Genomic DNA, 13,330 nt, shown 5'->3' on the forward strand with positions numbered 1-13,330 from the left:
TCCTACAGCTGCGTAGGCAAGGGAGGGGAGAAGCCTCACAGGCATCGTGGAGCCCAAACCTCTGTCCAGGCATGACTAAAGCTGCCCACCACTTGCAATTATTCACCGGCACTTAAGCAATAGTTTGAGGAAGCAATCCTGATCTTGTGAGCAGGAAGGAGACCACTTGACCACCGAGCTCAGCGTGGCACATGGACACCTCTTCTCCAGAACAAAAAAAACACAAGGAGAGCCAAGGACCAGTCAGGTAAAACCTGGGCAGGGACTTCCCTGGGATAAGGTATGGGGGGCAAGAGGCTGCAGCAGCCCCTTCTCCTCTCCTCCTCTCATCTGGGGCTTCCCCACACACGGCCCTTCCGAAAATCCCGAAGACAAAGTTCGTTAGAGCACGAGGAGCAGGAGGAGCGCGTGCAGCAGATGTGTATCCACAGCACGAGGGTATTTTTGACAGTGCTCTGTGCTACCGCCTGCTCCCAAGGAGCCCCCCGCTGCCCAGCCCGTCCCGAGCCCCCCGCAGCCGGAGCCCCCGACCTGGCTCTTACTTTCGATGTATCCGTGCAGCGTCACCATCCGGGCCCGCTCCGGGCTGCTGAAGGGTGAGTAGTGGATGTCATCGGAGAGCGAGGAAGGGATGCGGGACGGGGGGGCTCCCGAGGGCGGCACCGTGTGCTGGGGGGTGTGTTTTTTATGGCGGGCTCTGCAGTTTTGAAACCAAACCTGAAACAAAAGCAGCAAACACCGTGTCAGTGGAGAGACAAATGGACTGGAGGGCAGCACCCTGCGATGGGCGTCTCTTCCAAATAATTAAAAAGAGGAATCAAGTTTAGAAATCTACACGCTGAAATACCTCTCCAGTGTTCGTTGGCTTCCGTAGCTTTGTTTTACACTCACGAAAGCAAGCGTTTTGTCTCAACTTGATACATAAAGGAGCCCAAAGTGGCATTGCTGCCATCAATTTGTCTTTGTCCAAACCAACACTGTTGTTTATCAGGGTAATTAAACCTTTCCAGCTTGTCGCAGGAGCCGCGGAGCGCAACACCCTGTCCAGGTGATGCAGACACTCGCATTAAAGATCACACTGTTCCCTTCCACACTAAAACAATTTTAATGGCAAGCTGTTTCCTGAGCTGGAAGGACTGTGAAAGCCCTTGGGAACAGCACCGACCCGGCCAGGGGAGCGGCCAGGCAGCAACACTCACGTTCCCAAGCTTTAACTGGGTTCACCCATCCCAGCACGCAGAAAGCCTCATCCCTGCATGGTTTCCACAGCAAATGACGGGAGCAACCTTCAAGGTTTTGTTTAGATTTCAGCATTCAATCCCCACTAGCCTGGCCTCAAAGTGTGGCCGAGATCAGCTGGGAAATGGAGTGCTGGCAAGGCAGGAGACAAGGGGAAACAAAACCCAGCAAAAGCTTAGAGTAGGAGAAGATGTGACTCTAGGGACAACAAAACCAATATTGTTTTAATCACTTGTGGTTTACTGTATTCAAAAACCACATCAGCAGAACACTAAAGCTGAGCATGGAGGGTACTGTGAGATACAGCCTTGCTCCATCTGAGCTGCAGGTATGAGCCCTCTGAGCAAAGCTCACTGCTTCTAATTAAAGGAATCGTTAGGGGATTACATCCTACATCCCAGAGTTAAAACATGCATAGAGGGGGGGTCTATGCTAATGTAGCAATTTCTTTCTTATGCTTTAATTTTTGAAAGACAGCTGGCAGTAAAGCTCTTCTCAAGGATGAAAGAAGATCAGCTCTGAGGCTGAGCATGCTGGACCACGGAGAAGGAAACAGGCAAAAGCATTTGACAAATTGTTTCCTGTTCAGAGCGCCTTTAAAAAATACCCACATAAAAAACAGCCCAGTGTGCAGACTTGCTTGGTCTTTAGCTAAATGAAGAACCTCGATATCTGAGGCTTGAGCCAGATTTTCGCACACGAAATTTAAATGCGTCGTTGGCAAAACAATCCTGGGTGAAAGCTCCATATTTATTTTAATAGCTCGTGTTTTTATTGCATGCAGTAAGCATGTCAGGAAAACGTTGGAGTGAGGAGTAGAAATGTCACTGGGGAGCAACTCTGGGCTGTCTACAGGGACGATGGGCTGGGAGCTGCGGAGGGGACGATTCTCTCAGTGCCTGTGGCACCGCTCTCCCTCCAGAACTCGGGGACTTTCCTTGCCACTGCTTCCCCTGGGGCTGCAAACTCCCTTTTCCTTTAAACTTCTCAATCCCAACACTTCCCAAAGCAGCTGGCTTTGCCTGCTCCGGGCAGGGCTGGCTGCCAGGGAGATAGAAAACAGAAGAAAGGACAGTGCTGGCATCGCTGCAGGACCCAACAAAGCCAATAAGCCAATGAAGCAGCGGGAAGCTGCTGGATGCGGCAAGTCCCAGGGTCAAAGTGTGGGAGCAAGGGGCTGCGGGGACACAAGCCCCGTCCAGCACCAGCCTCTCGATGCACCTCCTCTGCCTTCTTCATCTCAGAGGTCGGTGCCCTCACCCTGCCCGCCTCACCTGAATGACTCTCCGACTCAGCCCCGTCATATCCGCCAGCTTCTGAAGCGTTTGTGCGTCGGGGTTGTTGTCCTGAGCAAACTGTGCCTGCATGACCTTAGGGGGAAGGAGAGAGAGAGAGAGAGGAGGTCAGGATGAGGCCGAGGAGCCGCAGCCCCTGCAGCCCCCCTGGTCCAGCCCCTACCTGCAGCTGCTCGGCGGTGAAGGAGGTGCGAGCCCTCTTGGCCGGCTTGGGCTGGCTGTCCTGCTCCGAGGGCACGGCCCCCTCCAGCGTGATCCCATTGCCTGCGAGAGAACCCCGCGCACCAACGGGTCAGAAACTCGCCTTGGGATCAGGATCCCTTGGGAGCGGGAGCAGAAAGAGCAGAGCATCACCTCTCGGGAGCTGCCCCGGGATGCTGAGCCCCTTCAGGAGACGCCACGGGCCCTGAGGAATTTGTCATTAAATTAAGGAAAATGCAGCAAGTTTGTGGAAGATGCGGGGAATGAGGGACAGGGAAATGGCAGCAAGAAGATGGATTTTGAGGGGATGTTCTGCTGGCTGGGACTCGCAGTCACCACATCCCCCAGTGAGCAGCTCCAAAAGGGACCCGCCTCCACCGGCTCGCTGACATCCATCACTCCTGCCTCATGCTGCTCCTTGTGACCCCGTCTTCCCCTGGGGTTCGGCCTCCATCGGTCGTTTCGTTTGCTCAGAGCATTTTAACGGGCTCTATTTGCTCGTTTCCTCAGCCTCAAATCCTCCCAGCAACCCCACCTCCAGCTCCCGCAGCAACAGCAGGAGCAGAACCGTCCCTGCAGCCTCGAGGTGCACCCTAAAGGGGCTGCTCCAAAGGGGGGACTGTCCATCCCCTTGCCAAGCTCAGTGTCGGGACAAGCCCAGCCTCGCTCGCGCAGCTACGGAGCCTGCAGGGAGGGTGCCAGCCGGAGCCGGGGTCCCTCGTTCCTCGCTGGGGTCCCTGCTGCAGCCACGTCGTGCCCAGCCCGGCCACTCTCAGTTTTGTGGGCGAAGCAGCAGTGAGGGGTGGATGAGGGAGGATGAGGGAGGATGAGGGAGGATGCCTGAGTGGGGCTGGTGCTCGCCCTGCTCCCAGGATGCGCCTGCACAACCCGGCGATCGCTCTGCAAGCTGGACTGGGCTGTGATTGTCTTGGCTTGAGTTGAAGGACTTTCTCAGATAGTTTGACTTGTCCTTTTAGGATGATGAATGGGACTCTGACTTCAGCAACATCTGTTTATTTTTCTTGTATGTAAAACTTCACGTGCAGAAGGAATTGCTGGGTAAGGAGGGGGGGAGCACGGCCCTCTAACTCCACAGCAACTGCAGCTCTCCAAAGCGATCCCATCCCCTTCTTGAAACCAGGGGTCACTTGAGCACAGCTCATCACACGCAGGACACTCACTGCACGTCCCAGCACTGCCCTGACGCCGCGGGGCTGGGCCCACACCAGCAGGTCCCTGTGACCAGCAGCAAACGCTCTGCTCCAGCCCCCGGCTGGGGTAACAGCTCTGCAGAAGCAGCCAGTACCAGCCCCAGCTGTCCTCGCTCCAGCCTGCTCCTCCAGGTCACGCAGCTTCTCCCTCTCCATCCTCGCTCCCTGCCACCTCGCTCCGCAGCAGCCGGCCACATGGACCAACGCCGCCGGCCACGTCCCGACCCGGGGCCCTCCCAGCTCCGCTGGGCGCTCTATTTTCATCCCTTTACTTAAACACTCTAAACAGAAACACTGATTATTTTCATATCAGGTTGTTAATGGCTCCCACATGCTGCACAAGCCAGGACACAGCATTTGCTTCCCTGTGCCCACCAAGCGCTAGCAAGGGACAGAGGGGGCTGTAGCCGTTCTCCAGGCTGGGGCATGCTCCAGCACAGCCCCAGTCCCAGGAGGGTCCCCGGGCACAAGAGCCCTTGGGAAGGGCACTCTGTGGCTGCACAGCATCCCCAGGCAGCCTTGCCTTGCCCAGCACAGCGATGAACGCAAACAGCCTCACAGCCCCCACTGCCATCTCTCCCCACAGGCACGAGCGCGGGAGACAAATGGACACCTAAACCCGACAATTCATTCCTCCAAGCATCTCTCTGGCTGCTGCCACGCAGGAGCACGGGGCCGTGCCGTGCCCCGGGGACAGCGGCTGTGGCGCTTGGTGACCTCGGTGGCACCACCGAGCTCGGGAGCACAGAGGCTGGCCCGCTGCCTGCCGCCTGCTGCGGGAGGGACGGCAGCGCGTGCCGTGGTCCAGCTGGGAGCGGCACGTCCCTGGGCGGGCAGGGTGGGTGGAAAATGATGGGAAGGTTTTGTCCGACCGCCAGCTTTCCCACCTTCTAGATGTATGACTCATAGCCCCAAAATCCCAGTTGCTTCCTCACACGCTCCATGCTGGACGGCGCAGGACGAGGGGCTTCTTCCCGGCATCGCCTGCGGCTCACAGGTCCGCCACGAGCCACGGGGGCTACCGGCACGTTGGCCACCCCCGTGAGCCCTCTAGCAGCCCAGGGCCTCACGCTCGAGCTCCTCTAGGGCCACCCACCCTCCCCTTTTGGCAACCGCAGGAGCAACCCCAGGGTTGGCACAGGGGACAGGGACTGGGCGAGGGACCGCGTACCGTTCTCCGCCGCTCGCTTGAGGTTCTCTATCATGGTGTCATAGTGAATCCGGCACAGCACCTTCTCCTCCACCAAGCCGAACTCCTCGCCGGTGGAGAGCTGCCTCTTGCAGGAGAAGCAGGCGAAGCAGGCGAGGTGGTAGGCGTTGCCCCGCGCTCGCCGCACCCAGTCGCTGGCGTAGATCTGCCTGCCGCAGCGGGCACACTTGGTACCGAACCGGCTGCGGGGAGAGAAGAAGCAGAGTGAGAGCAGGAGGGCGAGGGAGCCGCTGCCAGCCCCACGCTCGCCCCGTCCAGCCCAAACCCCACGACGCTGGCGTGGGACAAGAGCCGCAGTGGGAGCGCCAGCGTGGTGCCGTTCCCGGAGGCGCAGGGGGCACGGGGCTCGGCCGGGCACAGCGCAAGCAGGATCAGGGTGTGACCCGCGTGGGGCTGAGGTGACGCAGCCCCGTGAATCAGCTTCCAAGCCTGTGGGCTTTTTATTTTGATAACAGCCAGTGTGAGACTCAGATGGAAACTGTGTCAGAGCTGGTTCTTTCCCACTGCCATAAATCAAACCATGTGTTTTCTCCTTACACATGCAGGCGCACGCATCTGCTTTTTCCTCCTACGAGGAGGTCTCCTCACGGCGAAAGGACAGTGATTGTGCCTGAGTGATGTTGGAAAGCGGCTCAGTGCCACGAAGAGGCAACGAGACGGCCAGGATCACCCACGCCGGGCACTGGGCGTTCACGTGTGCCTCCGAAAAACTCTTTTCTGCCAGGACACTGCGGGCTGAGGGCGAGAAATTCACAGGGAATCGCAGGCATGGCCCTCGCAGCCCTGCACCAGCACCAGCCAGGAGGTGCTACCCACGGCGTCAGCAGGGTCAGACACAGCCTCGGTTTGTGCATTTGAGTATTATTAAATACTAAATTCTGCATTTCGGTATTACTGCTGCTTAAAAACGCAAACGCAATGAGCAGCAGGAGAAGCGAGCATCTCCCCTCTCACCGCAGAGGTGATGCTGGCTCTGACACAGCCCTGAAGGCAGCACCTGTGCTTCTCCGCACAGCCCTGTGCACCCACCTCGGGCTCCCTGGTGGCTCCATCGCAGCCTCCTGCGCTCCCAGCCCCGGCGCTGGCCGGAGAGCGGAGCTGCTGCCACCACTGCCCGAGCAGCTCCAGCATCTCTCAGTACAGGCACAGATCACAGAGAAGAAACAGTCACGCCAAGCATCAGGAGACACCCCACACCGCAGACCCCTCGGTTTAGTTGGCCAGAGCATCCCCAGCCCCGCAGTCGGGCGGTGGGGGAGCCCGTGCCCAGCCCCACGTCGCAGAGCAGCCGCTTGCCGCAGCCTCAGCAAGATGCAGAAAAACCATCCTGTGCTGGAATTAGTAATTGCGAAACTATTTGGGAGGAAAAGAAAGGTTTAAATTTTTGAGCCTGACCATAACTGACAAAAAAAAAAATTAAAAAAAAAATAAAGGGCTGCCTGAGAGAGGACATTTCTGTGCTGAAATTATACAGAGACTTAGCTAAGAGACCTCACTAATTTACTTCAGATGGAAACATTGTAAACTGACTTTGTGCCAGCTAGTTTATATAAACGCACAAACAAAAGAACTGTATTAATTTTTTATTTAGAAGTAAAGATCATTCCTGTAAATTGAATTACTTTGAACAATGTGCTATGTAAACAGTCATACTTGCTGAACGGTATCAAACGAGGGGCTGGCTCACCCGAGCTAATAGCACGTGGTAATCGCTGCTCCCCGCTCGGATCGCAGCCTGCAGCGAGGAGGGGGGACACAGTGCGGGGATGGGCACATCCCAGCGCCTCCAGGACCAAGGGGAAACTGAGGCACGGGGAACCACGCCAAAAGGTCACGCTTGCCATGCCCGTCACACACCAGTGGGGATCTCGGGGAGCACGCGGGTGTCCCCACACCCGCAGCACGGGGTCCCCCAGCCTAGGCCGGTGTACCCCGCAGAGCCAGCAGCGCCCAGTGAGAGGCTGAGGCTCGTTAGCCAGACGCAGGCACGGGCGCTGCGGAGGCTGCGGCACCGGCAGCTGCCAACGCTGCGGCTCTCGGCCAACATCTGCTTCTGAAACCGGCTGCCGTGAGTGGGTTTTACTGAAAGCGAGCTGAGGTGGGGCAGGGCAGGGGCACCCACTGCCACCCACCAGGGACCAGCACTGCAGGGACCACCAGCACCCCAGGACTGGGGAGAGAAACGCCTGCGAGCAGGCTGCCACCGCTGGCAAGAACGGCTTTAAAATAAAATAGACTTCAATTCACCGAACTCGTGGGGCAGCGAGAGCTCCATCCACTCAGGGCAGTGGAGAACCAGGCAAGAGGCTGCCTGTGGCTCCTGTCAGCTGGGATGGGGACGAGGATGCAGCAGGAGATCAGAGCCAGAGCTTTCCCCACACCCAGCACTGCAGCCCAGGCCAGGGCATCACCAGCATCTGCTGGAGCCGCCAGCCAAGGCCCCGCGTGCAGGGTGAGGGGAGGCTGCTGGCTCTCCAGCATCGCTAACACCAGGACACGGGAAGCACCAACGACATTCCCAGCAAGGACTCATCCCCGAGACACTCATTCCACCTCCATCAGGGGCAACGGCAACATCTAGCAGAGCAGAGGCAGGAGAACACCCTGGCGCATCCTGGCTCTCACACTGCTGGTACCCGAGCGCTGCAATTCCCTGTCCATCTCCACCTTTGGGGACACAGCAAGAAACAGCAGCACCCAGGGCCACCCACAGCTCCTGTCCCCTCCTGGGGATGCCCCAAGGGAAGCCCCTAACACAGCCCCCGGCATCACCCGGGGCTCCCAGGCATCACCCAGCTCGCACAGGCGGGTTGTCACAGCAAGTCTGTCTCCAGGCTGAGCCCCGGCATGGCTGCTCGAGCAGGATCACGGTCCCAACAAGGGCCAACGGAGGCTCCCTGGGCAGCAGCCGAGCAGGCATCGGCTCCCCCGTGCCCACCCGTTGCTGTCGCAGCTCCAGAAGACGCAGCAGCGCCCACAGCCCCACGCTCGCCTGGCCAGGGCTGCCCAGCGGGACGCTGCGGGAACCCCACCAGGATGACACCAGGCCTCCCTGCGACCGCTGCCCTGGGAGCTTGGCCGCGAGCAGCCCTCACATCGCCCGGGAACACAATGTTCCGCTCAGCGTGCTCCGATTTTAATTTGGTTCTCCTCAACGTGCTGGAGCCCTGGCCGCCAAACACAATTATTTGACAAGACACAGGAAACAGCAGCGTTCGCTTCTCAACGCACACGAGACTGCGGAGCCACAGCCACGACAGCACTTCCACAGCCTCTCACGCCGACGCAGAAGGAAAAGTTGGACGGAGCTGACCAGAAAACGCTCGCCACAGGGCAGCGGTGCCCGCTGGCACTGGGGCAGCAGCCAGGGGTGACCCCGCCTGACAGACCCCCAGCTCCAGCTCCCCACAAACAGAGCCAGCTCCCCGCAAACACAACCTCAGCTCCACGCAGACACAACCTCAGCTCCTCACAGAGACTCAGCTCCTCACAGAGACCCAGCTCCTCACAGATAGCTCCAGGTCCTCACAAACAGCCCCAGCTCCCCACAAACACAACCTCAGCTCCCCACAAACAGCCCCAGGTCCTCACAGACAGCCCCAGCTCCTCACAGACACAGCCCCAGCTCCTCAAAGACACAGCCCCAGCTCCTCACAAATAGCCCCAGCTCCTCACAAATAGCCCCAGCTCCTCACAAACAGCTCCAGGTCCCCACAAACAGCCCCAGCTCCTCGCAGACACAGCCCCAGCTCCCCAGGAATCGGCATCGATGCAGCAGAACCCGCTGGATGCTCCACGCCGAGCGCATCCCGCAGCCCCTTCCCACCTGCTGTGCTTCCGAAGAGCCACCACACAGGTTAGGATGGAGTTTCTGCTTTGCTTTTAGGGGAAAAAAAATAAAAGCAAAACCGAAAAAAAATAAAAGCAATACCAAAAAAAAAACCAACAAAAACGAAAACCCCAAAACAAAACAAAAAAACCCAAAAAAACCCAAAACCAAAAAACCCCTCAACCCCGCACACTTCGTCTGCAGTAAATAACAAATACGCAAAAAAACCCCGCATCTCGCTAATCAGATTTGCGGTGGAGCTCCCGGTGCGGGATGCTCGGTGGGCTCCGGGGGCTCGGTCGGTGCCCGGGATGCTCCGGGGGGTTCGGGGCTCCGGGGGGCTCGCTCGGTGCCCGGTGCGGGCTCTGAGCCCGCGGGGGCTGCGGGAAGCGGCTCCCCGCACCGCGCGGTGGAGAAAACGCGAGCCCCGTCTTTTCCACGGACAATCAAGCCGCTATCGCCCCGCGGTGCGGGAGCCCCCCCCGGCCCGGGGCGGCCCCCCGAGACCCGGCGGCCGCTCGCACCGACAGCTCCGCTTTTCGTTTTGGATCCGCGGAGCCGGGGAACGGGGCCGTTCGAACGGGGACAGTCCCGCTGCGGGCCCCGCTGCGGCTCAGGGAGCCGCTCGGGAATTAAAAACGTTCTCTGGAAAGATCCCCGCTTAAAAATTAAACCCTGGTTGGCGGCGCCGGAGCGGTTATTAATTAAAGAAAGAGCTGAAAACGCCTGGAAGCGGCGGAACGGCACCGCGGGCTGCGGGAGAGAGCGATCCCGGTGACAGCGCCGCAAAACGATTGGTTTAATAATAATAATAATTATTATAGAAACGATAAGGAGAAGCGGGCGGGACGCGGGGACGAAGCGGAGCCCCGGGGGCTTCCAGGAGGCGGCGGGGATCGCCGGGAATGGAGAATTTGAAGCGCTTTTGGTGCAAAAAGGCGCAAAATGCCGATAGTTCGGGGCCGGGGATGCTGGGGGTGCTGGGGGTGCTGGGGGTGCTGGGGGTGCTGGGGATGCTGGAGATGCTGGGGGTGCTGGGGATGCTGGGGGTGCTGGGGGTGCTGGGGGTGCCGCCGGCCCCGCTGCCTCCCGGCGAATTCCCTCGCCCCCCGGAGACGGGAAAGGCCGAGCCGGGAGCTCCGGCGTCTAATTAAACCCCGGCGAGGAGCTCGGGATCCTCCAGCCCTTCGCGTCGCTTTTTCAGGGGGAAAAAATCGCGGTGGGAGGTGTTCGAGGCAAAGCGGGACGAGCCGCCCCGGGGGCTGCGGGTCCGGGGCGAGCCCCGTCCCGGCGAGTCGTTTCGCTTCTCCCCGTCGCCCCCGGTCCCCGACACCCGCATCCCCCGGCAGCATCTCCGCCTTTCCCCAGGGAAGAGCGCGATCCCACGGGGCCGGAGCCCCTCGGAGCCCCCCGAGGAGGGGGTGGACGCGGCTCCCCCCCGAGCCCCCCCCGAGCCCTACCTGAAATAGTCCATCTTGCAGAAGATCTCCTTGTTCTTGATGTAGCAGCTGTGCTGCTGCCGCAGCGACGTGCGGCACACGGAGCACTCCAGGCACCGCACGTGCCAGATGAGGTTGTTCACCTGCGGCGGAGAAAGGGCTGGGACCGGGGCTCCCCCGGCGCCCCCAGACCCCTCCGACCCCCCCCCCCCCCCGCCCCAACCCCGGCGCCCCCCTCACCTTCAGCAGGTACCGGTCGAGGATCTCCAGCCCGCAGCTGGAACACACGTTCTTGCCCCCCGACGGCGGGGACGACGACGAGGAGGAGGACGGCGGGGAGCAGGCGGACGGCGTGGAGGGCGTGGAGGGCGCCGAGCGGCCGGTCTCCTTCTCCCCGGGCAGCGGGGCCCCGTCCGGCTGCGACTGCGGGCAGGGCCGCCCGGGGCAGCGTCACACGGGGACACGGGCCCCGAGCATCCCGGCCCCGAGCATCCCGGAGGGGCCCGGCGGGTCCCCGCAGCCCCCGGCCCGCAGCATCCCGGAGGATCCCCGCAGCCCCTAGTCCAGAGCATCCTGGAGGATCCCAGAGGGTCCCCGCAGCCCCCGGCCCGCAGCATCCCGGAGGATCGCGGAGGGTCCCCGCAGCCGCTAGTCCAGAGCATCCCGGAGGGTCCCCGCATCCCGCGACAGCCCCGGCCCGGTGGGTCCCCCGGGTCCCCGCAGCCCCCGGCCCGCAGCATCCCGGAGGGTTCCCGGAGGGTCCTCGCAACCTCCAGTCCAGAGCATCCCAGTGGATCCCCGCATCCCGGGCAGCCCCGGCCCCGAGCATCCCCGGTGGGTCCCCGCAGCATCCCAGAGAGTCTCGGTGCATCCCCGCAGCCACCACCCCGAGCATCCCGGCTGGTCCCCGCAGCCCCTGGCCCGCAGCATCCCGCTGGATCCCTAAACCCCCGAGTTCAGAGCACCCCGAAGGGTCCCCGCAGCCCCCGACCCAGAGCATCCCCGCATCCCGCGACCGCCCCGGCCCGGCGGGTCCCCCCGATCCCCGCACCCCCCGGCCCGGTGGGTCCCCCGCGTCCCCCCAGCCCCGGTCCCGGTCCCCCCCTCTCTTACCATGGTGCGGGCGCTCGGCTTGGGCAGCGGCTCGGGCGGCATCACCTTGCGGGAGAGAGCGGGAGAGGGAGGCTGCGGCTCCATGCGAGCGCGGGGCACCCTATATAAACCGCCTCAAAACAATAAATAAGAACTTTCTAGTGGCCATTTAAATCCTTCGCAACAAAAGCCGCGTCTCTTTAATGAAGCAATTTGAATGTGGATTGAATTCTCTCCCTGCCTGCACTTAACCCGGGCCTCTTGAAGTAATCGCTCGGTTCCCATGCGAGCCAAAGCGCTGAAAAAACCCCACAAACTACCTGCAATTAGAAATTGCCGTAAATGCCCGAGATAAGAGGTACCCAGAGTGTCAATTCCGGCTGTCAATCAGGGAATCCATCAGGCCACCCAAAGAATTGCAAATTTGATTTTTTTAATGGTAGTAATTAAAAAATCGAAAATTCTTTTTCCCCCCTTCTCCAGGCACGCACACACACACACAAAAAAAAAAAAAAAAAAAAAGGGAAAAAGAAAAGAAAAAAAAAAAAAAAGAAAAAACAAAAAAACACACCCCAGAAAAGGCCGGGATGAAAAATCCTCCCTTCGGGAGCGGGGAAGCAGCGAGCGGTACCGGTACCGGCTCGGGATGCTCGGCCCCGGGATGCCCGCTCCCTCTCTCCCGGGATGCTCGGTCCCTCTCCCCGGGATGCCCGGTCCCTCTCTCCCCGGGATGCTCGGTCCCTCTCTCCCCGGGGTGCTCTGTCCTTCTCCCCCGGGATGCCCGCTCCCTCTCCCCGGGATGCCCGCGGTGCCCGGTGCCGCTGTCCCCGCTCACCTGGCCCGGCTGGGCGGCGGGGGCTCCGGGGCTGCCCGCCCTCATGGCTCGGAGCTCGGGGCGGGCGCTCCCCGCGCCCCGCGGCCGCCGCAGGAAGGGAGGGACCCGCGCCCGCCCCGCTCCCCGCCGGGGGCGGCCCGGGACCGGCAGGAAACCGACACCCCCCCCCCCCCCCCCCTCCCCGTCCAGCCCCGGGGCCGCCCCACCGGGACCGGGGACCTGCGGGGGGAGGGGGGACACGGCCACACGTCCTTCCCCGCCCCAAAGGGACCCGGTACTGGAGAGGGGGGGAACAAAACGGGGGGCCCAGCCCGCCCCATCGGGGGGACAGACGGTGTCCGGCTGCTCCCTGACCCACCGGGACCCGGTGCAGGGGGGACAAGCGCAAGACCCGGTTCTCCCCAGCCCCCCCGGGGGGACACACAGCGATCCATCCTCCCCCCCAAACCGGGAGCCGGTACCTGCGGGAGGGGGGGACGCAGCGACACGTCCCTCGTCCCTGCCCCACCGGGGGGACACACAGGGGGAGCGGAGCCCCCCCCGCCCCCCCGGGAGCCGGTACCTGCAGAGAAGGGGGAGGCCGCAGCCCCCAACCCAGCGCCGGTGCCCCCTGCCCCGCCGGGACATCGAATACTCCGAGCGCTCCGCTCTCCCCTCGACGGGGCGCACGGGACACCCCCCTCCCCGTGAACCCCAGGGCGGGGGGGGGGTACGGACAGGGACACAGCCCCCAGCGCTCCCCCAGCCCCCCGGGACGGGGACACAAGGCGACCTCGGGGCCTCCCCTGCCCAGACGGGGCACACGGGGCCGGGGAGCGGGACCCGCGCCCATCACCGCGGCGTCTGGCCTCCCGCCGCTGCCCGGGCTTCATTAGTAACCTGATAATTCCCCGGCAGAGCCCCGGCAGCGGTTCCACCGCTGGGTAATTGCAGGACGGTAACGTGAGCTGGTGGTGGCCGGGGATGGATCCGCGACGTT

At 61.6% G+C, this 13,330-nt stretch overlaps 2 protein-coding genes across 4 annotated transcripts in view; one reads left to right on the forward strand and one right to left on the reverse strand.

The window, feature by feature from the left end:
- The window catches only part of LHX6 (LIM homeobox 6), a 19,131-nt gene extending 6,702 nt beyond the window's left edge, over positions 1-12,429 (reverse strand). For all 3 annotated transcript variants that reach the window (XM_069873558.1, XM_069873556.1, XM_069873557.1), the window contains exons 1-8: positions 12,352-12,429; positions 11,538-11,582; positions 10,665-10,847; positions 10,446-10,567; positions 5,118-5,338; positions 2,698-2,798; positions 2,514-2,609; positions 543-717 (exon numbers count right to left, since the gene is read on the reverse strand). In XM_069873558.1, the coding sequence (XP_069729659.1) occupies positions 543-717; positions 2,514-2,609; positions 2,698-2,798; positions 5,118-5,338; positions 10,446-10,567; positions 10,665-10,847; positions 11,538-11,582; positions 12,352-12,396 (988 nt within the window). In that variant the 5' untranslated portion in view covers positions 12,397-12,429. The remainder of the gene's footprint in view (positions 1-542; positions 718-2,513; positions 2,610-2,697; positions 2,799-5,117; positions 5,339-10,445; positions 10,568-10,664; positions 10,848-11,537; positions 11,583-12,351) is intronic.
- The window catches only part of PTGS1 (prostaglandin-endoperoxide synthase 1), a 200,637-nt gene that overhangs the window by 139,226 nt on the left and 48,081 nt on the right, over positions 1-13,330 (forward strand). The gene's annotated exons all lie outside the window — the stretch shown is intronic.

The sequence above is a fragment of the Phaenicophaeus curvirostris genome, chromosome 20 (assembly GCF_032191515.1).
Source record: "Phaenicophaeus curvirostris isolate KB17595 chromosome 20, BPBGC_Pcur_1.0, whole genome shotgun sequence".
In the NCBI taxonomy this organism is placed as follows: domain Eukaryota; kingdom Metazoa; phylum Chordata; class Aves; order Cuculiformes; family Cuculidae; genus Phaenicophaeus; species Phaenicophaeus curvirostris.